The 25,142-nt window shown below is 45.7% G+C and overlaps 2 protein-coding genes across 8 annotated transcripts in view; one reads left to right on the top strand and one right to left on the bottom strand.

Moving 5' to 3' along the window:
- ATG4B (autophagy related 4B cysteine peptidase) overlaps nucleotides 1-17,593 on the top strand; it is a 53,714-nt gene extending 36,121 nt beyond the window's left edge. For 2 of the 3 annotated variants that reach the window (XM_039487583.1, XM_039487581.1), the window contains 7 exons: nucleotides 3,006-3,202; nucleotides 4,333-4,411; nucleotides 4,956-5,101; nucleotides 6,869-6,925; nucleotides 10,371-10,464; nucleotides 12,027-12,045; nucleotides 12,727-14,082. In XM_039487583.1, the coding sequence (XP_039343517.1) occupies nucleotides 3,006-3,202; nucleotides 4,333-4,411; nucleotides 4,956-5,101; nucleotides 6,869-6,925; nucleotides 10,371-10,464; nucleotides 12,027-12,045; nucleotides 12,727-12,817 (683 nt within the window). In that variant the 3' untranslated portion in view covers nucleotides 12,818-14,082. Of the gene's footprint in view, nucleotides 1-3,005; nucleotides 3,203-4,332; nucleotides 4,412-4,955; nucleotides 5,102-6,868; nucleotides 6,926-10,370; nucleotides 10,465-12,026; nucleotides 12,046-12,726; nucleotides 14,083-17,539 lie in introns of those variants that run through there. The other variant, XM_039487582.1, reaches the window with a different exon arrangement.
- The window catches only part of DTYMK (deoxythymidylate kinase), a 68,979-nt gene that overhangs the window by 29,514 nt on the left and 14,323 nt on the right, over nucleotides 1-25,142 (bottom strand). The window contains exons 4-6 of one of the 5 annotated variants that reach the window (XR_005584504.1): nucleotides 19,206-19,403; nucleotides 10,278-10,488; nucleotides 3,951-4,356 (exon numbers count right to left, since the gene is read on the bottom strand). Coding sequence is in view for 3 of the 5 variants with exons in the window: in XM_039487591.1 (XP_039343525.1) it covers nucleotides 17,188-17,298; nucleotides 19,206-19,403 (309 nt within the window). In the remaining 2 variants the exon portion in view is untranslated. Of the gene's footprint in view, nucleotides 1-3,950; nucleotides 4,357-10,277; nucleotides 10,489-16,633; nucleotides 17,299-19,205; nucleotides 19,404-25,142 lie in introns of those variants that run through there. The other 4 variants (XR_005584503.1, XM_039487592.1, XM_039487591.1 and 1 more) reach the window with 4 other exon arrangements.

The raw sequence follows: 25,142 nt of genomic DNA, 5'->3' as shown, positions 1-25,142 counted from the left end.
ACAAAAAGTTTTACAGGATGGCCAGATCAGTCCACTAACCCAGTGATGGCAGGTGAAAAAATAAATGGATTCAGATAGGAGAATTACCTTGGAGAAAGGTCTGCAAATAGCCCAAACAAAAAGCTGTACTGCCCAGTCATTCATATACCTAGTATGACACAAACAAGTGCCTCCAAATGTTTCCATTCCATAGAATCCTAGAATATCACTGTTGGAAGGGACCTTAGGAGGTCATCTAGTCCAACCCCCTGCTCAAAGCAGAACCACCACCAACTAAATTATCCCAGCCAGGGCTTTGTCAAGTCTGACCTTAAAAACCTCTAAGGAAGGAGATTCCACCACCTCCCTAGGTAACCTATTCCAGGGCTTCACCACCCTCCTAGTGAAAAAGATTTTCCTAATATCCAACCTAAACCTCCCCTACTGTAACTTGAGACCATTACTCCTTGTTCTATTATCTGGTACCACTGAGAACAGTCTAGATCCATCCTCTTTGGAACCCCTTTTCAGGTAGTTGAAAGCAGCGATCAAATCCCCCCCCTTATTCTTCTCTTCTGCAGACTAAACAATCCCAGTTCCCTCAGCCTCTCCTCATAAGTCATGTGCTCCAGCCCCCTAATCATTTTTGTTGCCCTCTACTGAACTCTTTCCAATTTTTCCACATCCTTCTTGTAGTGTGGGGCCCAAAACTGGACACAGTACTCCAGATGAGGCCTCACCAATGTCGAATAGAGGGGAATGATCATGTCCCTCGATCTGCTCCTACTTACACAGCCCAAAATGCCGTTAGCCTTTTTGGCAACAAAGGCACACTGTTGACTCATATCCAGCTTCTCATCCACTGTAACCCTTAGGTTCTTTTCTGCAGAACTGCTGCCTAGCCACTCGGTCCCTATTCTGTAAACAGTGTATGAGATTCTTCCATCCTAAGTGCAGGACTCTGCACTTGTCCTTGTTGAACTCCACCAGATTTCTTTTGGCCTAATCCTCTAATATGTTTAGGTGTCCCTCCGTATCCTATCCCTACTACTCCTCCCAGTTTAGTGTCATCTGCAGACTTGCTGAGAGTGCAGTCCATGCCATCCTCCAGATCATTAATGAAGATATTGAACAAAACCGGCCCCAGGACAAAACCCTTGGGGCACTCCGCTTGATACTGGCTGCCAACTAGACATTTATGCATTGTGAATGCTGTGTGTCCTTTTATAGCACCTTCTCTTGGTCAAGTTGGGATATAGGTCTGGCAAACAAGTGCCCTGCTTGAACTGCAGATGCCCACAAGTACTTACACATGTTGTGCCATACATGGCTGCAGCTTCTTGTTTGGGCCATCTTTTCTGTTTGCTTTATATTTGTTAATCTGCATCACTTTACTATAAAATAACACCACAGTTTTCTAAGGAGCGGTAGACTTAGCAAGTGAGGCAATAAGGCCTAGAGAAGTGTAATTCGGGGTAGGGGTCAGAAACTCCCATGTAATGGGAAAATCTGTTTGTCACTGAGTTGCTGGGTGGCCTTCAGCAACCTGGCTAAACTTTCTGCCTCAGTTTCGCCATCTGTAAAATGGGGGTACTCAGTGCTCACCTCACAGGTGTGCTGTGAGGATTAGTATTTGTACAGTACTCTAAATAGATGTTTGTGCGAAGTGTCACTGTTAAAACACAAAGCCACCTTGAAATGTAAAGTGCCTCCCAATTATGTTTTCCCTCCTCCACTCCCCTTAGGGCTCTTAAAGTAGCTTCTGAATGATCCCTGACTTCACAGCATGCATTGTGTTGATAGTATCCCTCACATTACCCTCCTAGGCAGACTCCACTTGTCAATATCCTCATTGGTATGGTGCAAGCTGGGAGGTCTCATGGAGTGGAAAATTTGGGATTGCTTGGAAGCTATTTTGTGGAACCAGACAACCGAAAAAAGGTATTAGAAATGAAAGCTTTCTTGAACTACCCCTAATCGTAGTCAACTCTTCTGCTTGTAAAGACACTGTCATGGTTTGTCAGAGCTGATGCAGATGTGTTTTGTTTTAAGGGATCTTAGTTAACTGAGGTTCCAGAATTTTTGAACACTCCAACTTTTGATACCCCTGGAATTATCTCTTGGACTCCTTTCATCTGGCCTGCCTGACCTTGGCAAGAATACTTGCCAGAAATCTTGTGTTGTCTGTCTTTGAAGACTAAGCACCCTGAAGGGTCCCTGTAAGACTCTTAGTGTGGCTATTTAGTGCTCCGTTTGTATCTTATTACAGATGAAGAAGACCTGTGTTCAGCCTGTGTCCTGACCAAATTACAACTCAAGCACTTACATTCTTTTACCTAAATTCTCCCTGTGATTTCAATTGCATAGTTGTTTTGCCTCTCCTCACAAGTGTACTGTTTAATCTTGCTGGCACAGGGCAGTTGCTGGTTCTTGCATTGTTGCTGTAAAGATGGCTTCTTTTTAATGGTGCCCCAAGTGATCCCTGTGGGTATGTCTACATAGCAATAAAACACCTGCTTGGGCTCAGACTATGGGACTCTAAAATTGCAATGTAGATGTTTGGGCTCGGACTGGAGTTGCGGCTTTGGAACCCTCCCCCTTCATGGGGTCCCAGAACCCTGGCTCCACCCTGAGTCTGAATATCTGCACTGCAGTTGTATAGCCCTGCACCCCGAGCCCCACAGGCCAGTCACAAGTGTTTTATTGATGTGTAGACATACCATGAGTGTTCTAAGTGCTTTGGTGTAAAAGGCTTGATGTACAGTATTTCTAAAATAAGTTTACATCAATGTGAACTTTAGCAGAGGGTTCTGGAGAGAATATATAACTCAAGCAAAGTGCTTGTTCTTCAAACCAGCTGCTTATTTAAGTGTCATGTAGCTCTGAGAAATTAGATGGCAGTTTCTGTTGAGCACTGAGGTGGGGGTGGGGAAGGAGAGGGGAAGAGTTAGGGGAGAAGTATTCAAGCTGTTTGATGCTTTTCCTGAAACCATTTCTGCTTGTGTGTGTGTGCTCCTTTTCTGTAGGAAGGTTATGCAAGTCCAATTTCTTGTGTGCTGGGGCTGCAGCGTTCCCTGCTGCAGAGTCAGACCTGCTCTATAATGGGTTCCCGGATGGAGCAGAGGTTACAGATAGGTTGTCGCAATGGAAACCATTGGTGCTGCTGATACCTCTTCGCCTTGGGCTCACGGATATCAATGAAGCTTATATTGAAACACTAAAGGTAGGGGAATTAGTGCTGTTTGGCATGGCCATGGGCGAGCTGACTTTCTGGTGTTTTACTGCTGAGAGCCAAGGAATAAGTCTTGATTAGGTCAGGTGTAAAACTGGTTCTGGGGCAAAATGTTCGTAAGTGTCCAAGTTCCAGTTGCAAGAGAGACATTGGTGTTTAGGTGCATAAGTCTCCTTGACAGTCAATGGGACTTAAAAGCTGAAGTGGTTAAGTCACTCTTGAAAATGAGATTGAGGTGCTTCTGAGAATTTTACCCATGGTCTAATGTCAGTCCCTACTTGTGTCTGTACTCAATCCAAGCCACCAGAGCATTCAGGATGACTGCCAGTCTCTGCTTGGCAGCAGCCTGAGCTTTAAGTACTGTGTGCTGCAAGTCCACATCTGGCTATGGTGTCAGAGCTGTGTGTGCTGTGAGCAGAACTCTGGGGTTCCAGACCAGCCCTTGGAGCAGCCGAGGCTGGCAGAGATCAGGTTCTGAGGGGCACACATTGACTTTGTGAAGAAGGTTGCACAGTATCTTGCTCTAACAGTGGTGTCTGTCCCTCAGCTGTGTGAGTATGGGCACTCTGAATTCAGGCTGGATACTTGGCCTGAATTCATTGAATTGTGCTTGGATTCAGCAACGTGGATGCTAAATTCTCTCATCCATTTCCCAAGAACATTCGGAACAATGTAATTCCCTTGGAATCTGCTATTGCAGATCCATTGACAAAAGATTTAGGGTAAATCCTGACACTACTAAAGTCAATGGGAGTTTAGTTATTGACTGTGTGGAGCGAGGGTTTTGCTCAGTTGCTTGTGGAATTTATGACCATAGTGCAGATTGCATCATGCAATGTCTGGAGTCTCATCTCTTCTTCCTCCTCCTGCCCCTTTTTCTTGGTCTACTTCTCCCCAGGGCTCTAAGGCTTCTCTGAGCCTTGAAGGCTCCATGTTGCAGCATCCTTCCCTCCTGGCAGAGACCTTCTACCATAAACCGTTGCTTCTGCTGCTGGGCTTGCTTATGGTTCAGAAGCCCAGCATGTGCCACTATCACAGTGATTGTCTTTGAGTTTGATTTCTGATCACTTGCTCTAGTTGCTGCTGCCGGCCATCTGCCCATGTTCTGTCTTGCTTTCCAGCACTGCTTCATGATGCCTCAGTCCCTGGGAGTGATTGGAGGGAAACCCAACAGTGCTCATTACTTCATTGGCTATGTAGGTGAGTGACTAACCAGCCCTAGCTTTGTGCCATATTAGGGAGGTGTCCAGTATGTCTTGAGATGTCTGCCCACAGATAGGGGAGTGACTGCGGAGCAGTGCAGCCCTCCCCCAACTCACCCTCACCTTCCCCAGAGTGTTGTTCCCTGTTTACTTGAGAATAGCTTGAGGGTACTATGAGATGAGCCTTGTGAGCGAGGACCCAGGGTGACTGCAGCCATGGGTATAGACTCTCTTACACAAACCCTAAAGTGCTATTCCTTATGGAACATTCCTCACATAGAATTAAATTGCAGCAGATGGGTCTGTCTGACCTTGTCGTAGATCCAGAGCTGCCTTCCCTTCATGGGGTTGTATAACTTGTTTACCCTCTCCTCCCTCTTTTCCTTTGTGAGCACCTGTATATTTTCCTCTTCCTTCTGTTTTTCAAATCATGAACCAATTATGAAGGGACAAAGGATGCGTTAGTGACCTTTATCCACTCACTCACTCACAAGGTGCTCATCTGGTGTGACGTACCCTGTTAATTTCTCCTGTTTGTCCAGGTGAGGAGCTAATTTACTTGGACCCCCACACTACCCAGCCTGCAATGGAACCCAGTGACAATGGCTGTATCCCGGATGAGAGCTTCCACTGCCAGCACCCCCCCTGCCGAATGAGCATTGCTGAACTTGACCCATCCATCGCAGTGGTGTGTACCTGTTACTTGTTTCTGTGCCAGCTGAGAGATTGACCCTGTCTTTGCAGTCGTGCCACTGTAGCAGTTGGAACAGTCTTTTCAGCCTTCCCTTCTTTTCTGGCTGTTTCCTCTCCCTACAAGTCTGCTGATGCAGATGCTATTTACTTGCCAGTCCTATTGGCAAACTCTTCCATACCCTGACTTAAGTTAAAACTTTGGTCAAAAATAACTCTTCTGTGTGAAACAATTCAGAAGAGGGGAAAACCCCCTTGCACTGCTGCATCTACACAGTGACTAATTGCTAAGGGTCTGTAATGCAGTGTGGCAAGTGCTGCAGGCAACTCTGAAATAAAGTGAATGCATCGACCTATGGAGATTATAACAGCCCCAGGGTATAGTGAAGGGTACCTAGAGAGAAGTTGCCTCTTCTGTACCCCTGACTTTATCTTCATGCAGTTGTACATTCAATTGCCTTTCTGACAGCAGCCTAATAACACTGAGGTTCTGCCATCTCTGAATTGGAGTCTGGATTTGCACCCTGCCTTGTGGTGAAGTAGCTGACCCAAGCGTAGGCGCTGGCTTCGTGGGTGCTCCAGGGCTGGCTCGCCCACTGGGGAAAAAAATGGTGGGTGCTGAGCACCCACCGGCATCTCCTTCCCCTCCCTCCAGTGCCTCCTGCCTGCCGGCAGCCCCACCAATCACACTTTCCCCTCCTTCCCAGCGCTTCCTGCTGCTGTGGATCAGCTGTTCCGTGGCATGCAGGAAGCACTGGTGGGAGGGACAGGAGCAATGGCGGGGCATGCTTGGGGGAGGGAAGAGGTGGGGTGGAGCATGGATGGGAAGAGGTGGTGTGGGAGTGGGGGCTTGTGGGAAGGGGCAGGAAGAGGTGGGGTGAGGGTGGAGGCTTGGGGGAAGGGGTGGAGTGGGGCAGGGCCTGGGGCAGAGCCATTAGAAAGTCAGCACCTCTGGACCCAAGTACAATTGTAACACTGAGTTTTCAGGTAAATGTGAAATGTCTGAACTGTGTGTCCAATTGAGCTGGCTGTGTCCCCATGTCACTTCCATCATAGATGATTAGGGTTGGAAGGGACCTCAGGAGGTCATCTAGTCCAACCGCCTGTTCAAAGCAGGACCAACACTAACTAAATCATCCCAGCCAGGACTTTGTCAAGCTGGCCTTAAAAGCCTCTAAGGATGGAGATTCCACCACCTCCCTAGGTAACCCATTCCAGTGCTTCACCACCTTCCTAGTGAAATAGTTTTTCCTAATATCCAACCTAGATCTCTCCCACTGCAGCTTGAGACCATTACTCCTTGTTCTGTCATCTCCCACCACTGAGAACAGCCGAGCTCCATCCTCTTTGGAACCCCCTTTCAGGTAGTTGAAAGCAGCTATCAAATCCCCCCTCACTCTTCTCTTCTGCAGACTAAATAAGCCCAGTTCCCTCAGCCTCTCCTTGTAAGTCATGTGCCCCAGCTGAGATGATAGTCAGTGTTTTCAGCATTGGAAGAGACTGGCCTGAGTAAGTCCATGAGAAGTAGCCAGTTTTGCTACATCTGAATTACAGTTTAAAGCAAGGTGTCTAGAACTACAAAAACATTCTCAAACTTTTGGCTCTGTCACTACATGAAAAGCAGAAACATTTTTATTGGCATAGCCAATGTTCAGAATGTATATTTCATATAATTGCTTGGCATTACTCTGTGAGGCTTTGATAGACAGTATCCACCCTTTTTGTTTTTATTCTAAGATAAAGATTGTACACAATTTCTTTTCAGGGCTTTTTCTGCAACACAGAGGAAGACTTTCATAACTGGTGCCAGCAAATCAAAAAGGTTTGTGTTCAGCCATGTCACTGGTAAAGGGCATGGTCTACATTATTTTCCACCTTCTGCAAATGCATCCAGCACACTCTGTAGGGTGAATCATAGAATATCAGGGTTGGAAGGGACCTCAGGAGGTCATCTACTCCAACCCCCTGCTCAAAGCAAGACCAATCCCCAGGCAGTTTTTTACCCCACGTCCCTAAATGGCCCCCTCAAGGATTGAACTCACAATCCTGGGTTTAGCAGGCCAAGGCTCAAACCACTGAGCTATCCCTCCTCCACCACCACTTTTTAAAGAGTACACAGCTAGTTGTTCATTAAAACCAAAAAGAACTCAGCCCCCCACATTTAGCTTGCAAATAGAAATGCAAATGCCTGAGAAGTGATCTTTTATGCCTTGCCTTGAAGGCCGGCAGATTGACCGGTGTGGGGGGACTAGATCAATTATGATCTCTAAGCACCTTACAACCATTAATGTGTGAAGCTCTTCAAGGCTGAAAATAGGAGTTATCACTTTCTAAAAGTGATTATAATTTTTTGTAAAAATTAGACAGGTCTGTGAGTGAGATTCGTGTCTTGTCTGGTGTGTCACAGGAAGGTCTGCCAGAGACTGGGAAAGATCCCTGGTCTCCTCAGTCCCTGCAGCAGCAGTTTAACAAAGTAGCAATGAGAAAAGGAATTGAAGTGCACCACAACCTTCTGAAATTGCATAAGGAATTTGGGTGAGCAAAATAGAATTACCCAGCTTGGAACTGTCGAGGACAATGAGGCTAACACTTCTGCTAAAACAGGGCACTGTGGGATCTCTGTGGAACACAAGGAACACTCTTGGTTTATTCCTTGGAAATATGTGGGAAGGGGGTGGATGGGAGTCTCAGGTCCGTATAGTAACCATGTCCTATCCTTGCCTAATTTGAAGTTTGGTGGCTTTAACAATGCCAGGCGGTAGAGATACAGGCCTGGTCTACACTAGGCGTTTAAACCGGTTTTAGGAGCGTAAAACCGATTTAACGCCACACCCATCCACACTGAGAGGCCCTTTATATCAGTATAAAGGGCTCTTTAAACCGGTTTCTGTACTCCTCCCTAACGAGAGGAGTAGCGCTAGTATCGGAATTACCATATCGGATTAGGGTTAGTGTGGCCGCAGATCGACGGTATTGGCCTCCGGGCGGTATCCCACAGTGCACCACTGACCGCTCTGGACAGCAATCTGAACTCGGATGCAGTGGCCAGGTAGACAGGAAAAGCCCTGCGAACTTTTGAATATTTCCTGTTTGCCTAGCGTGGAGCTCAGATCAGCACGTGTGGCGATGCATTTAAAAATCAAAATAAAGAAAGAGCTCCCGCATGGACCATGCGGATGTGATCGCTGTAAGGGCAGGCAAATCTATCAGCGCTCCGTTACAGAAGACGAAATTCAAAATCATTTTTAAAAAATCTCCAGACAGACACCATAGCAGGGGCTCAGCGCACTGCTGCGTGACAAACGTAACGGAAAGCCCAAGAATCAAATGGTCGCTCATGGACTGGAGGACTCAAGCTATCCCACAGTTCCTGCAGTCTCCGAAAAGTATTTGCATTCTTGGCTGAGCTCCAAATGCTTCTAGGGTCAAACACAGTGTCCGCGGTGGGTCAGGGCATAGCTCGGCAATTTATGCACCCCCCCACCCACCCCCAGAAGTGAAAGGGAAAACAATCCTCTCTTGACTCTTTTACATGTCACCCTATCTTTACTGAATGCTGCAGATAGACCCGATGCTGCAGCACTCAACACCAACATCCTTGCTCCCCCCCGCCATGGGTGGCTGATGGTGCAATACGACTGGTATCCGTCCTCGTCATCAGTCTATTGGCACATGGGGCAGTGCAAAAGGACTGGTAACCATGCAGACTAGCATCGGTGAGGTCTATCAAGGGTGCCTGGCCCTAATTTTTCCTGGTAGATGGTACAGTATGGCTGAGAACCATCGTCGTCATAGCAACAGGGGGCTGAGCTCTGTCAGCCCCCACCCTTCATGTGTGAAAAAAAGATTCAATTGCCCCTGGACTAGCAGAGGGATGCTGGGCTCCTCTCCTCCACACTCCTTACTGTCCTGTCTGGACTATCATAGCAGCTGGAGGCTGCCTTCCACTCATTTCTCACTAACAAGTCAGTGTGTCTTATTCCTGCATTCTTTATTACTTCATCACACAAGTGGGGGGACAATGCTACAGTAGCCCATGAAGGCTGGGGGAAGAACGGAATCAACAGGTGGGGTTGTTGCAGGAGCACCCCCTGTGAATAGCATACAGCTCATAATTTCTGCAGGATCTGACACAGAGCAGCTGTGCTCTCTTATGACAGCAGCAAATGGTGCAAAACGACTGGTAGCCATGCTCATCTTTTTACCAATTTATGGATTGGTAGATGGTACAGTATGGCTGGTAACCATCTCTGCTGTTATGCAAAAGCAAAAGCATGCTGCTGTGTAGCACTGCTGAATCGCCTCTGTCAGTGGCATCTAGTAGACATACGGTGACAGTCACAAAAGGCAAAACAGGCTCCATGATTGCCATGCTATGGCATCTGCCAGGGCAATCCAGGGAAAAAAGGCGCGAAATGCTTGTCTGCCGTTGCTTTCCCAGAGGAAGGAGTGACTGATGACATTTACCCAGTACCACCCGCGACAATGATTTTTGCCCCATCAGGCACTGGGATCTCAACCCGGAAATTCCAAGGGGCGGGGGAGGCTGCGGGAACTATGGGATAGCTACGGAATAGCTACCCACAGTGCAACGCTCCAGAAGTCGATGCTAGCCTCGGACCGTGGACGCACACCACCGATTTAATGTGTTTAGTGTAGCCGCGCGCACTCGATTTTATACAATCTGTTTTACAAAACCGGTTTATGCAAATTCGGAATAGTCCTGTAGTGTAGACGTACCCACAGTTAGGCTGTAGTTTGGGGGCTTAGAAGCTGAACCCTCAGTACTAATAACTCATTTAGCTTGAACAAATACAACAGTTCCCTGATGATGTCTTGAGTATTTCCCAAGGCTAGCCCTGCTGTTTGCCTCAAATGCTGTGAGGCTCTAGTTACCCTTCTTGGTGCTTGTGTGTATTTGGTGTTCCTAGGATAGGTCTGCTCTCAATTTCTACATATGAACGCCCTTTAAAATAAGTATTCTGCTGTACTGCTCTGCCAGGACCTTTCCTTACCAACTGGGAGGAGGGCCAAAGGCATTATGGATCCTCTTTGCCATCCCTTGCTGTCTAGTGATAGAAACCAGCTAGCTGACTGCTTCCTTCCAGAAAAGGCAGGGGTTTAAAGGTAGAGAAGAGGAACATATTAGTCAGTTTTTCTGTCAGATTCTTCACCTTTCTTCCGGCTCCTGAGTGAAGAGGCTCACTATTACCTTTGACTGGGGGCATATTTGTGCTAACAGGCTGGCTTCTGTGTTCGCTCCACAGCTGTCCCTGCTAAGAGGAGCTCTGCCAATGTTTGAACTGGTAGAACATCAGCCTTCACACTTTTCCAGCCCTGATGTTCTGAATCTCACACCAGGTAAGGCCCAGCCATCTGGAATATCTGTGGACAAACATCTCTGTAGTTACCAGGAACTGGATGTGTCCTGTCATTTATACCATGCACTCTTATCTATTTCTCTCTGCTGTGACACTCAGTTCTATCACTGCCTTTCTCACAGTCTCCCTTATCTCACACTCTGTCCATTCCTCTAAGAAAGCTTTTTCTTTCCCTTTTTCTTAATCCTTCTCGGTTCAAATTTTCCCTATTTCCCATCTCTTGTTCCTCCCTAAAATGTTGGAATGGGCTGCTCACCTTCAGTTCTCTCTCCCCTTACTAATCCATTTTTTTTTCTGCTCAGCTTATTGCTATGGCCCTCATTAGAATTACTGGTGTTTGTGATTCAGTTTCACTTTGGTCTTACTGCAATTTTTGTCCTCCTTGAGATATTGGCTGCTTTTTCCCTTATTGCCTCAGTTGAAAGTACTTCCCCTTGGGTGTTTTCTGTATAGATACATCCATGCTCTTGGTGCACATGGGCCCTCAATCTAGTTGGAACACTGGAAAGCAGGAACCATTGGGCTTTTGCATGTGCTCCCTCATCCAACCAAATGAGCCCCAACCCAGATTCTTAGCTGACTAGTCTCCTCTGTTCCTGCTGTGCAGTCAGCGTTTCACTAGCTGCTGGTTACTCTGGTAAAACCTAAAATAAACATTCTTGTTGCTTTAGCTAGTGTTGGTCTCTGCTAGGTCCACTCTGTTCCACTTCTTTCCCCTCTGAGTTTTCCTCCATGGTCAGCTCCAAATTTGGAGGGTTCCGTTGGCATGCCTGCTGTAATGGTAAAACTATCATAGACCAACACACACACTGCCTTCAGTGCTGCTGGGCTGGGCATTCACCAATGCCTGCTCCATCAGTGTGGCCTGCACTCTTCAAATCAGTAGGAAACATGACTCTGCATCAGTGTCAGCTCCCTGCTAGAGCCGGCCTCAGCTGAGTCAGTAACATCTGGGTTGTGGTGTTGCCCTTTCCTAGTGTTCTGGATCAAAGGCATTAATAAAAGGAAATGTTCCTTCAACTCGTGTTGGGGTGTGTGACATCTCCCAGTACTAGCAACAGAGGATTGAGTATGGTCCATATAAAGCCTTAAGACATCACTGGTCCACTCTTTCCAAAGATATAGTTGAACCAAGCCTCTCTTTAAACAGAATTCTCTCTCTATATATAGCGTACAGCATATATATTTATGGGTCTATAGAGTCTGTGCATTTGACACTTCTACATACAGCCACCAGACATTAGAACACAAGGTTGTGCCACATTAAGCGGTGACACAAACTATCCAGTGCTGAGGAACATACCAATTAGGGTTAGCTGATATATTCTGTGCCACACATAGTGTAAGTATAATGTGGATTGTCCATTGTTACTTGCTATTAAAGTATGCTCTGTCCTCTTCTCTCCCTCCCACCAAATCCCTCAGCCAATCATGGCCCCCCTCTTCTTCTCATACAGCTGGGGCTGGTGTGTGGCTTTGGTGTAAATCTGTTTTAAGCAATAGGCACATTAAACAGAGGTGGTTTTGTCTCTTGTCTTTCAGACTCTTCTGACGCAGACAGGTTAGAAAGATTCTTTGACTCGGAGGACGAAGACTTTGAAATCTTATCTCTTTGAAAATAGATAGGAAACTGACTGCACGTCTACGTTGTGTGTGGGGCGTGGGGGGGGGGAGAAATTCCTTTGAGCACCTGGGCCCTTACTGGTGCTTGCTGACCTCCCTGCCTCCCATCCATCCCAGCATTCTGTGCAGTCTGAAGCACAGAGTGCACTGTCTGCATTGGGATCAAGAAACAAGTCATCATTAAGGCTTCAGTGGCCAGAGTCAGGATTTCTCACCACAAAACATGTGCAAGAAGTGGATGCAGTGGTGCCTAGGAGTTCAAAGTTTTGTTTGTTGCAGCAGCAGCTCAGCTGCCCCTACAATAGTAACAGCAGGAATCCAACATGGAGCTAATCCCTTATGAGTACTTCCCAGTGATATTTAATCAGAGCTATCCCTCTTTTGGGGGGGCAAAACCTAAACTGTTGCTAGTTCCTTGCACAGCTTTCCTGCTTATGGCTGACTTGGGCAAACTTAGATTTAAGGAAAGCAATGTAAATTAATACCAGGCCTGTCCCATATGGAGTCCCTAGCACAGTAGTATGTGAGCTAGTCACCTAGATGGTCACGTTCTCCATAGTAATAGGCCATGCGCTGCTGCTCCTGCTTAATAACAGTTGCAGTGCTTTCTCACACACAGTGCTGCCTGTCTTCACCCAGAAGCTGCCTGCTCTTATAAAGGGCAACCTTCTCTCAGAGGTGAAGCACTTCCTCTCTGGACATTACCCTGAGGTTTTCCACAAGGTCTGAAGATGACAACCAAAAGGGGAGGAGAAACCCAGTTTAAATAAAAGGAGGAAGGAAGAAAATATGTACGTGAGGGCCATAGTCTTACTGGATAAGTCATTGAAACACCAAGGTGCTCAAGATGGATTGACAAATACAGCAGTGAGGTGTCTTCATTAAAGTGTCTGTTAAGAGAGCTAGACAGAGTCCTGTGAGAGGGTGAGATGTTTTTAAATCTTAAGAGCCTGATATTTCTTTTAGTTAAAATGGTGGGGGGAGGGGAGGAGGTGCTGAGGCAGAACAGGAAGACTGAGAATCTACCATTTCCTTTCTCATACCTAAAGCCTTTTTTGACTCCATAGGCTGCCTGGTGTTGGTATGTAAGGTTTCACCTTTGTGAATTAATCTTTAACCCAACAGTTTTTGGTGATACAAAGCACCTTGTGTAGCACCACTCCTCCTGGGTTGATTAAATAGTTCAAGCTACTGCTCCTATTGGACTCTGTGCTTTCAAAATGATGTACAAGGGGGCTTGAAATTTAACAGGACATAGAATATATTTGTTGGCTGATAGGTACCATTTCATTTGCTATTCTGCAGCTTCCCTCTATGATCCTTCTAGCACAGTGTGGCAAATGCATACTGTAGAAGCTAGGTCAGAGAAATCTATTTTAAGTGATCTGAAGATGTCAGGGGAAAAAAATGGTTGCCTAGAAAAGTTGATAGTTAAACATCAAACACAATTGTACTGGAAACCTTGGAGTTACTTTAATAACTTTACATTAACTTGCGTGTGGCCCATAATATCTATATTTAGTAAAAATGAGAGCTGGATCAAAAACAGATGCATAGGAGAACTGTGTCCTGGTGTGAGCCACCATAGAAGCTACTGAAGTCTTCTCCTTTCTCCAGGGCTTCTGCAGATGGCAAATCCATGTTTGCAATGTATTTTCCTGCATTTTGGAACAGCACTTGTCAGTTGATGCTTTTGTGCCCAGAAAGTACATAAACTGGCCATAAATGCTCTCCTCCATGACAAGGCTGACTGGCATATTATCTACCCATAATCTCCCAGAGAGCCAGAGGTTTTACCTCTTGAGCCATGATGCTTCTGTCACCAAATTACTTGCTGCTTTCTCTCTGCTGCTGTTCCTCCTCATCTCTTGCATTAATTTTAAGGGGGGAGGGGAGATAGTGGACGAAGTGGGGCTGTGCTCCATGCATCAACTGCTTTCAATTTGTATCTGAATAAACAAACTTAAAATCTTTGGTTTTTTTAGTACTTCTTTCTGAAGAGCAACCCATGCTGTTAGGGATGGGAGGTGTGTCCTTACTCCTTGTCCAGAGATGCTTATGCCATAGTATGGAAAACCATCTTGAAGCTGTTTTAGGGCATCTAGTTTTAACCAGGCTTTGGGTGGCAAAGATGGATTGGGCTAACCTGTTAAGAGAGTTGAGGTGGTGCAAAGGGTGTCTGATAGTCCACAGTAGTTGCTTGGAACTGTAGCTAGGCTTAACTAAGCTAAGCTGCTATGCCTCAATGTAGTTGGCCTGAATCCTTCTGTCAGGCTCAAGATAACTGAACCATTTCCTGTATGCTTGCTTGGAAAGGTTATTTTTGGTTTGGTTTTTTTTAAAGGGATGGGGTGGAAGAGACAGGAGAACACTAGTGTACTCTTTTCAACCTCAGGAGTCACCTTCCCTTACTGCAGTGCTAATGCCAGTTTCTTTGCCTCCCAAAGTTATTGCAAGCGCTTGTATGAATATAGTGCCTAGTCCTGGACTGCTAGAGCTTCTTAAACAGAGACAACTTGGTGAAAAATTCACCATCCTCCAGTAAAATTTAAAGGCAGATAATTAACATGGGAAAGATAAAAGCATCCAGTGTAAGGACAAAATAATGACCAATTTATGTGCTTTTAAACTGCTCCAATACATGCATTGCTTTCCTAAACACCTGGCACTATGCTTATTTGCAGTACCAAGAGCAAAGCTAGACTACTATCAGCTACAGTCAGGATCCCATGTGTGCTAGCTATAGAACTGTGTTCTAGAATGTTTTCATTTATAAAACTTAGGTTGCTAGCCCTCATGCCTACAAAGATAACTTTAAAAATATGAAGTGTCAAAACTAGTCAGATGTGAAGTTTCTCATTTATTTCTCTGGGTATTTAACTTTGAAGCCTAAGGAGGACAATATCAGCACTTGACTATTTTACTGCTAATGATGATAGAGCTGCTCTTCCCTTTAAAAGGGATCCCTGTCAGCATCTGAATCCTTTAATCTGTTGTGACAAAGAATCTGGCTATGACAGTGAGGGATATGAAATCATTTTTTTCAGCTAGGTTTGTGTAGAGTCACACTGAGGAAGTACTGCTCCTATTTTGCAGACAGGAAACGAAGGTAGAGAACAATAAAATAACATGCCTGAGGTCATATTGTTTGCAGAAGGGTTGGAACCCTAGGTCTCTGCTTCCCAGTCCTGTACCTCAGCCACATAGGCCCTCCTTTCTCAACAAACTTTATGGTAAAAATAAGTCTACTGCAGCAGTTAGTTACTCTCAATAATGACACATAACCATCAATTAAACAGACTTTAATTTAGCTATCAAAAGGAGAAGTCTGCAATAGCCTGATACTTAAAGAAACCGTTCCAGTAAAACAGTTTACCCAATTTCTTTCCATCATATTGGATCTTGTCAGTATAGCCTCATCTAAACTTTAGAACTCCATAGCTGAATTTCTGCATCTGCTGTGCCAAGGAGTTCAACCCTAATTTACAGCTAGCAGAAGGGAAATCTTTAGTGCCAGACATAACTAAGAGCTGCAGCGGTGACCTCTTGTCAAATGAGGTGAGCTGTTTCCAAGGTATGTTAAACTAGTGTTCAACCAATCAAAAAGCCAACAGTTGTCTAATAGAAATGCAGCATAAAATATAAACTGCTGATTTTGACAGATTTTTGTTGAAAGTGACCCATAGATACAGAAACTAAAACCCTGCCAACATTTTAATTTTACATCCAATCAAGCCTCCTGTTTGATGTAAGAACACAGACAATGCTATTCTAGAAATATCACCATGAAATCTGGTTTCAGCCAGGAAGGAGCTGAGAGAGTCAGGTAAGACCACAGTCTCTAGGTGTGACATGGTGGGGTATGCTGGGATATTACCCACAAAACAAGGTCCAGCAACTGGATATCAGGATCCATAAAACAAGAAAGCCTAAGTTTAAGCTGCTGACACATTATCCTGGCTATGTGGGGAACTCAACTCAATTTAAAGATAATTATGGTTTCAGTGTGCAGATCAGTCCCATATTATATATACACTTTCAAACCAGTCCCATACTATAGCAACCTATCTAGCCAAGGTTCTTACTGGCATGCTCATCTGAGCACCTCACAATCTCTAATGTATTTATCCTCACAACAACCCTATGAGATAGGAGTGATAGGGAGGTAATAGTTTATAGCTGGGGAACTGAGGCTTAGAGACACTAATTAACCTGGTCCCAGTGAAAGTCTGTAGCAGAGCAGGAAATTGAACCTAGGTGTCCCACATCCCAGGCTGGTGTTTGAAACACTGGATCACCTTTCATTTAAGAAAGTGTACAGCCTTGGGCTCAAATATCAGAGGGGTAGCCGTATTAGTCTGGATCTGTAAAAGCAGCAAAAAGTCCTGTGGCACCTTATAGACTAACAGACGTTTTGGAGCATGAGCTTTCGTGGGTGAATATCCACTTCGTTGGATAATATCAATTCCAAAAGTGATTTCAAACCAGCTTACTTAAGTAAATGTTGCTGTAACAAAAAAAGATACTAAAATAAAAGGCACTAATTTATTAGCAATACTTCCACAAATTAAGAGTTTGAGTTAGTATGTTAAATAAGTTATGGGAAGGGGAATCCCACAGGCATATGATTGTGGAAAATGACAGTTCTCTAAGTACAAATGTAGAAACCCTCTTTCCCCTTCTCTTGATTCACAACCTTATCTCCCCCACTTCAAGTCCCACTACCATAACTCATCATGGTAATTAGCCAGAAGTTCCACTTACAATTACTTGCTTTATACATTTTGTCATTGCTCCTACACAAGGCTTGTGCCTGGATTATAGGAAGATTTACAAAAAAGTGTGCATTTATAAAATACATCAGGAAGATGGCTTTTAAGATCCAATTTACAGAGGAGGAGTTAGATAAAACCAGAGGTCTCCAAGGTATTTTTGGTCTATAAAAACAATGCTCTGATCTAAAGTGCAGCTATTAAAGGTGAAGGAGTCTGTCTGAGGAAGATCTGTGAGATGCCAATTCCCCTTCAATCAGATCTGGAGCAGAATATGCTGCAGGAAGAGGGTGGAGTAAGAGCCAATTCTATTTCCAGAGTTCTCCTATGGGCTTATTCTGAACCTCCTGTATGGCCTCCTCAGTGAAAGACTTAATTTCATTATGCAACTCTTCAATGCTCTTCGAAGCATCAACTGTCTGTTTCCAAAATAAAAGCATTGCATTTAAAACATTTCTCAGTGCCCAACGCTTTCATTAGAGGAGAAAATAAGACAGTGAAAGTGTTTAGAAAGGGGAAGCCACTGACTGTCTTGGACTTATTTCCATCATTTCCCCACTGTATTAAACCTTTTACATCGGCTATCTCTATTCCAAATTCATGAATCGAGAATAGTGAAGCATGTTGAATTTTATCTCTTGTGCACAATTTCTGTCCTAGAATTGGAAAATACAGAAATTGAAGAACATCTAACGAGTGTGGAGAGGCATGAGGGAAAACACAGACAGCTATTAATGAACAGGATTTGTTAACGACAGAGGCTATTGGGCAACGGACCTAAGGTATTTTACAACCCCAGCTCTACAGAAATCTCCCAGAGAATATAAATTTGTCTATTATTTGGAAGAAATGTTAATCCTTCACTGGGTGTGCAAAACTTTTACCCTTGCCGGGGATGTGGGGTGGGGATATGTGAAGAGCTGAGTTCAACAGAAGTAATATGCTACACTTGTGTAGTGTTAAGTGAGGATCTTGAAACATTAATGAATTAAGCCTCATCTTACCCCTGTAAGGTATAAAAATAATATCCCCATTTAGAGCTGGAGAAACTGGGACACACCAGTCTAGCTTAGCCTATCTTCCAATGCACCACCCCTGTTGCAGGCGACTCTGTTAGGGCGTCATCTGTTTAACTCTGATTTTTGTAAAGAAGGGTGGTCAAATAAAGGAAACCTGCTGTCAAAGTGAAACACCAATGTGCTAGTATCTATTAAACAGACATTTCAGATCACCATTAAGCCAGGAAATTATGGAGTTTTTGCAATTTGAAGCAAAACAGTTGAGTTTTAAAAGACAATTTGATGACTTTTCGATCAAGTTGCTGCTCACTCATTGCTACAAATCCATGGTAGTTGGAAGGTTAACACATTTCCATGGCTTTAGACTACTTAGACAATGAGCAGAATGAAGTTAGCACTTGATGGATGAATTGTTACAAGAGATACAGATTTTTTCTTTATAAATGACCTAATCCTGGAACACACAATGGTAGAGATGGAAACTGGCAGGTTAAGAATTCTAAGATCACTAAATCCATGGTTAACAGATGGGTTTAGAGTCGAGCTGAGTGAACAATTCACAGTATTTTATCCAGCCTTGTTTTCTCCTCATCCACAAACAGATTGCAATTTCCTCAATGTATTTATTATTTGAGAGTACTCAACCTGCTTTTAAATCTACAGCTCAACTGTGAACAGTACTCTGTGAATGGCTGATATTCTATCCAGTGATCACCTTTAACAGCTTACATATAGACTTTCTAAGAATATACAGACAGGGATTTTCAAAATCATTTTAGGAACACTTGACACTATTTCAGTCTCTGTTCAGTGCTTAGAGTTCTGTTCTGGAAAAACTGACAGTTTGCTGATACTTGAGACTAGAACTCTAGCTGACCAGTAGATCCAGACCACAGAAATGCAGGTCACCATCTGAATGAATGGGAAGTTAGGTTTTCAGTGCAGTTATACATAAATCCTGTATTTTAAAAAATGTGGTTAATTAACAGTAGTTTAATATCTGCTGAAGTGATCACTTACTTTCTTGATCTAGTTTTATATCAAGCTTGATAGATTATTGTTCTAGTCATTCAAATGGTGAGTTGCAATTCCTGCATCTTACCTATATAAGAAGGTCAAGATAGCATCTCCCTGTGATTGTGCTACACTGTAGCAGTTTTGTCATCACTGTTTAATTTCAAGGATTAGAAAACCCTTTATATTATACAACAGTTTTTCCTTGAAGGGGGCTGTAAAGGATAAAATCTTGAAGTTTAGTTTTAATTCATTGACCCATCTAGAGCCTTCCTGGAAGGTTATTCCCTTACCTTCCAGTTTAAAGTCTTGTCCTTTATCAGATGGTAGTAATTCTGTAGAACTTTCTCCTGGAAGGACCTGTTCTCATAGCGTTCATTTCCAAAGTCCCCTCGTTTTGCCGCCTCCGACGTGCTCAACTGAAGAAATAGGATCAAATCTGGCCTTGGAAGCCCTACATCAGGCTGTTTGCACCAATCCAAGGAGAAATTCTGTCCAAAGTGAAAAGGAGAAATAAATCGGAGGTGGAAGAAAAATCAATGAAAATGAGGGAGAGCAGATCAACAAGAGACAAGCAGGAAAAAGACTTGAGGAAAATGAACATCTACTGAAGAAGTACTACTAACAAGTGGACCAGATTCCCATTTGGTGTAAACCTATGTAGCTCCATTGACTTCGAAGGAACTATGCCATTTTACACCAGCTGACAATAGCCCAGTTTATGTGTACTAGAAAAGACACCCCAAATACTTATGGCCTGATCTTCAGAGGTGCTGTGCATCTGTAGCTCTCACTGAAGTCAACATGAACTACAGGTGCTCAGCACCTTGGCAGATGAGATCACAGACACAAATCCTGAGTCACTTTTTCAAATAATTAGAATAATAGAATATCAGGGTTGGAAGGGACCTCATGAGGTCATCTAGTCCAACCCCCTGCTCAAAGCAGGACCAATCCTCAGACAGATTTTTGCCCCAAATCCCTAAATGGCCCCCTCAAGGATTAAACTCATAACCCTGGGTTTAGTAGGCCAATGCTCAAACCACTGAGAGACAGAAGGGCTACCTGGAGAGTCACAGCGAGCCTGTGAGGCTCGCTAAATCCGCCAGGAAATGCGAGACCCACAGAGACAAGGACAGAGCTTTGTCACAACTGGTTTCAGGAGCGAGATCATCGTTCACAGCATGGTGGAAGAGAGGTTAAAAAAAAGGTGCACTGGAGTTTTGGATTTTTTTGTTTGTTTGCTTTGTACCACAATGGAGGAGGTGGTAAAAGCTCTGGTACAAGCCACAGCAGCAGGCCACCTGGATTCAGGCAATGGCGCAACAGAAATCTATGCGGCTACAGCAGGAAACCAATAAATTATTAATGGGTCAGGCGACCCAAGATCATACCCTCTTCTGAGAGGTAGTGGACCAGCTGAAGATCCTCACCACCCAGGCCCGGGTCTGATGGGACACGAACCCTGAGGGGCACTGGTTGTCTGCCAAAGATGACGGAAGTTGACGTAGAGGCATAACTCCTCTCATTCGAAAGGACTGCTCAGCATGAGATGTGGCCCCAGGAGGAGTGGGCCAGCATTCTCACCCCTTTTTTGTGCGGAGAGGCCCAGAAGGCCTACTTTGACTTGCCTGCCAGGGCAGAGATCGGGGTGACGGCAGCAGTATGGGCCCAGAGGTCCATTGAGTGGAAGTATCAGGAGAAAAAAAAACCCCGAGGTCCCAGCTATTCGACCTCCTACACCTCGCGAAGAAGTGGTTACAGCCCAAGGTGTGCAACCTGGAGGAGATTTTGGAGACCCTGGTCATGGGTCATTACATGCGAGGACTGCCACCAGATTTCTGCAAATGGGTAGGCCAGAACGATCCATCCACCTATGACGAGATGATCATGCTGGTAGAAAGATGCATGACAGCCAGGGAATTGACCCAACTACCCAAGGAAGGCCCCTTTTGACGCAAGCATCCAACCCCAACCCTGGAAGATTGGGCAGCCAAACCCCTGGGGAGTCCTAGGTGGAAGAAGGGGGGACTGAAAACCAGCAGGGACCCCAGAAGGAAGGGATTGGCCTGAGTGTGGGGAACCCTGGGACTAAACCCCCTAACTCCCATGAGAGGGGAGTGATTAGAAGCTCTTATAGATGTTATGCATGTGGGGAATGGGGACACATAGCAGCAGTGTCCCAGGACCGAGGAGCTTATGCAATGTAACTTGGGGGATTGGGAGGTCCTGTGCTCCCTTATTCACCTTGTGAGCGTCGCATTAGACCCACATAACTACACCAGGCCGGTGAAGATAAACGGAGCAGAGACTACAGTGCTTGTGGACTCAGAGTGCTATCACCCTTATATCGGGTACGCTGGTAAAAAGTAGCCAGCGTGTAGCAGTGACGTGTGTGCAGGGGGCTGTGAGCCATTACCCCACCATCCCGGTGGAGACAGAGGTTCAGGGGAACCCCATTGAGGTGACAGTGGGCGTAGTTCCTAAACTCCCATATCCTGTAGTTATTGGGAGGGACTATCCAGGGTTTGATAATTTACTCCCCACGGAGAGGCTGGAGGGAGGTGGGGACCCTGAGGGCAGCAACTCATCGCCGGGGGAATGTCAATCCCTGATGTTCGCTGAGATTTCTCAAGATCTGTTCTCAGCTCCCCCCACCCAGAGACCTGGAAGACACACACACACAAAAAAAAAAAAAAAAAAAAAAGAGGAAGGCTGCAAAAGCTTTGGGAACCCAGATCCTGACCCAGGGCCAGAAGACCGCCCTAGCAGGCAGATGGACATGAGCAGCCATCAGAGAAACTACCACCACAGAAGGTGAGCCAGAGGCTGGCCCCAGCTGTGACAGCGGCAAGCCATTGGAAGAAGCAGAAGCCAGCTCCTGGGAGCACGGGCAGGTTAGTTCTGGGAGACAGACTTTCGGGCAGGACCAGGCAGAGGACCCTAGATATGATAACGCTAGAACAGAGGTGGCCGAGATGGACAGAATCCCTGTAGATGAGAAGGTCCAGGACCTTACTTTATAGTGAAGAAAGATCTCCTGTACCATGTGGGGCAAATGCAGGCGCAAGATATGCATCAACTTCTGGTCCCACGAAAACATCAAAAAGCCATACTGAGCCTCGCCCACAGTCACCTATTTGGAGGACACCTAGGGGTAGAGAAAACCCAGGCACGGATCCTGCAGAGGTTTTTCTGGCCAGGAGTACACGAAGATGTCTGGCGATACTGCACCTCTTGTCCAGAGTGTCAGCTACATAGCTCTCGTCCATACTTGTGGACCCCTTTGATACTTCTTCCAATAATAGAGGTACCATTTGAACGCATAGCATGGATCTGGTTGGGCCCCTACATGTGTTTGTTGTACTAAACTATGCAACCAAATACCCGGAAGACATCCCCCCTACGCAACATGGCTTCTAAGACAATAGCTGAGGAGCTAGTACAGATCTTAGCCCGTGTCATAAACAGTTAGTTCAGGGTTAAGGTTTTTTTTTTCTCTACCTGTGAACACCTGACCAGAGGACCAATCAGGGACAAGATAATTTAAAATCCCTGTGGAGGGAAGTTTTTTTTTTTCTGTGTCCTTTGTTTGAGTGACTCGCTCGTTGGAATTAAAGGAGTCCAGACGTCTTAATCAAGTCCTCTCAGAGTTCTGCAATAATTTCTTCTATTCAAGCTAGTGAGTATTAGAAAGGGAACTAGTATTTTTATATTGTTATTTCTGTATTTGCAATTGTGTGTTTTGCTATAGAATTTCTTTAATTCTGTACTGTTATTGCTTTTACTGAGAAAGAAAGGAGGGGGGATTCTCTCCAGAGATTGATAAGTTTAGACCCTGTGTATTGTTCCATCTTGGTATTACAGAGACAGTTTACTTTCTTTTTATTCTTTAATAAATCTTTTCTGTTAAGGACTTGGTTGATCTTTCCTTGGGTGAATTCTCAGGGAAAGGGGAGGAGGGAGGAGAAAGGCATCCCTCTGTAGTTGAATCCCAGTATCTCTCCTAGGAGAAGGGAGGGGGGAGGAAGCAGGGGAGAATGGTTTACTTCTCCTAGGTGTAAGAACTCCATGGATTTGGGGCTCTTGGGATCCCCAAGGATTTTGGGGAAGGACTGTGTCCCAATACACATACATTATTGAGTGGTGGCAGCTTTTACCAGATCTAAACTAGGATTTTAGTTTAGGGGAGTCCATGCAGGTCCCCATCTTGGAACCCAACAGCTCCAAGTGGGGGAGGAGAAACCTATGACAGCCCGGTTTCGGCTACACAAGGAGATGCAGACTGATCACAGGATGTCTTTCGTGTCCAAGTTGATGAAAGATCTCTGTTCACAGCTCCACGTACAAGCCCTATGGCCCTCTGTATACCACCTGCAAACAGATGGCTTTGTGGAAAGGTTCAATAGGACCCTCAAGGCCATGATCAGGAACGTGGTGAGCCGGGATGGGAAAGATTGGGATACCCTATTGCCTTACCTCATGTTCGCCATCCGGGAGGTTCTGCAAGCCTCCATGGGTTTCTCTCCGTTCGAACTACTATACAGGCGCCACCCCTAGGGCACATTGGAGATAGCCAGAGAAGCCTGGGAAGAGGAGCCAAATCCCAGGAGGAACATAGTCAAGCATGTACTGCAGATAAGGGATTGGATAGCCTGAGTTACGCCCATTGTACGAGAACACTTGGAGAGAGCACAGGAGACCCAATGAACCCATTATAACCACCAAGCAAAGCTTCGACCGTTCCAACCAGGGGAATCGACTGATGGTCCTGGTGCCCACAGCAAAAAGTAAACTGTTGGCCCAGTGGCAGGGACCCTACAAAATGATCAAAGCCGTGGGAGAGGTGAACTATAAGGTGCAGCAGCTAGGCCGCAGGAAACCGGAGCAAATTTACCACATCGATTTTCTAAAACCTTGGCACGATCGAGACGCATGCTTAGTCACCCAGGAGACCCTTCCCCAGGAGGTCAAGTATCAGAGGGGTAGCCATGTTAGTCTCTAGCCTGATTCTTGCTTGCATATTTATACCTGCTTCTTAAATTTCCACTACATGCATCCGACGAAGTGGGTATTCACTCACGAAAGCTCATGCTCCAATATGTCTGTTAGTCTATAAGGTGCCACAGGACTCTTTGCTGCTTCCCCAGGAGGATAACTTACATGAGCAAGCGAGGATATCACCCGACCTGACGCCGATCCAAAAGATCAAGGCAGCTGACATGATCAACTGCAACCGAGAAATGTTCTCTACAAAACCGGGGTGGACGACTGAGACCTATCACCATATCCGCACGATCCCCAGAGCCCAGGTAACATTGAGACCCTACCAAATCCCAGCAGCCAAAAGAGAAGAAATCAAGGCCGAAGTAAAGAAAATGTTAGAATAAGGGGTTACTGAAGAATCTTACAGTCAGTGGTCCAGTCCAATCGTTCTAGTGCAGGGGTCGGCAACCTTTCAGAAGTGGTGTGCCGAGTCTTCATTTATTCACTCTAATTTAAGGTTTCTCATGCAGGTAATACATTTTAACGTTTTTATAAGGTCTCTTTCTATAAGTCTCTATATTATATAACTGAACTATTGATTGTAAAGTAAACAAGGTTTTCAAAATGTTTAAGAAGCGTCATTTAAAATTAAATTAAAATGCTGATCTTACACTGCCAGCCTGCTCAGCTCACTGCCAGCCTGGGGTTCTGTTCACCTAGGCCGGCAGTGGGCTGAGCAGGGCCTGCAGCCGGGACCCCAGACTTGGGTGGGGAGGTTTCAGGGGTCAGGGCAGAGGGCTGGGTGGGGGGGTTCAGCGATGAAGGCTAGGGTGTGTGGGGGTGTAGGGCAGAAGGCTGGGGTGTGTGGGGAGTCAAGAGTCAGGGCAGAGGGCTGGAGGCGTGTGGGGGGTGCAGGGCAGAGGGCTGGGGGGGTTCAAGGGTCAGGGCAAAGGGCTCGGTATGTGGGGGATGCATGGCAGAGGGCTGGGGGTGTGTGGAGGGTCAAGAGTCAGGGCAGAGGGATGGGGCTGTGGGGGTGCAGGGCAGGGGGCTGGGGCTGTGGGGATGCAGGGCAGAGGGATGGGTGTGTGTTGGGGTGGGGTGTGTGCAGGGCAGAGGGATGGGGCTGTGGGGATGCAGGGCAGAAGGCTGGGTGTGTGAGGGGGTTCAAGGGTCAGGGCTGGGGGCTGCAGGGCAGAAAGCTGAGTGGGTGTGGGGGCCTGCAGGGCAGAAGGCTGGGTGTG

The sequence above is a fragment of the Mauremys reevesii genome, linkage group 9 (genome assembly GCF_016161935.1).
Source record: "Mauremys reevesii isolate NIE-2019 linkage group 9, ASM1616193v1, whole genome shotgun sequence".
NCBI lineage: Eukaryota > Metazoa > Chordata > Testudines > Geoemydidae > Mauremys > Mauremys reevesii.
Note: the sequence above shows the minus strand (reverse complement) of the source record. Positions and strands in the feature narration are given on the sequence as shown.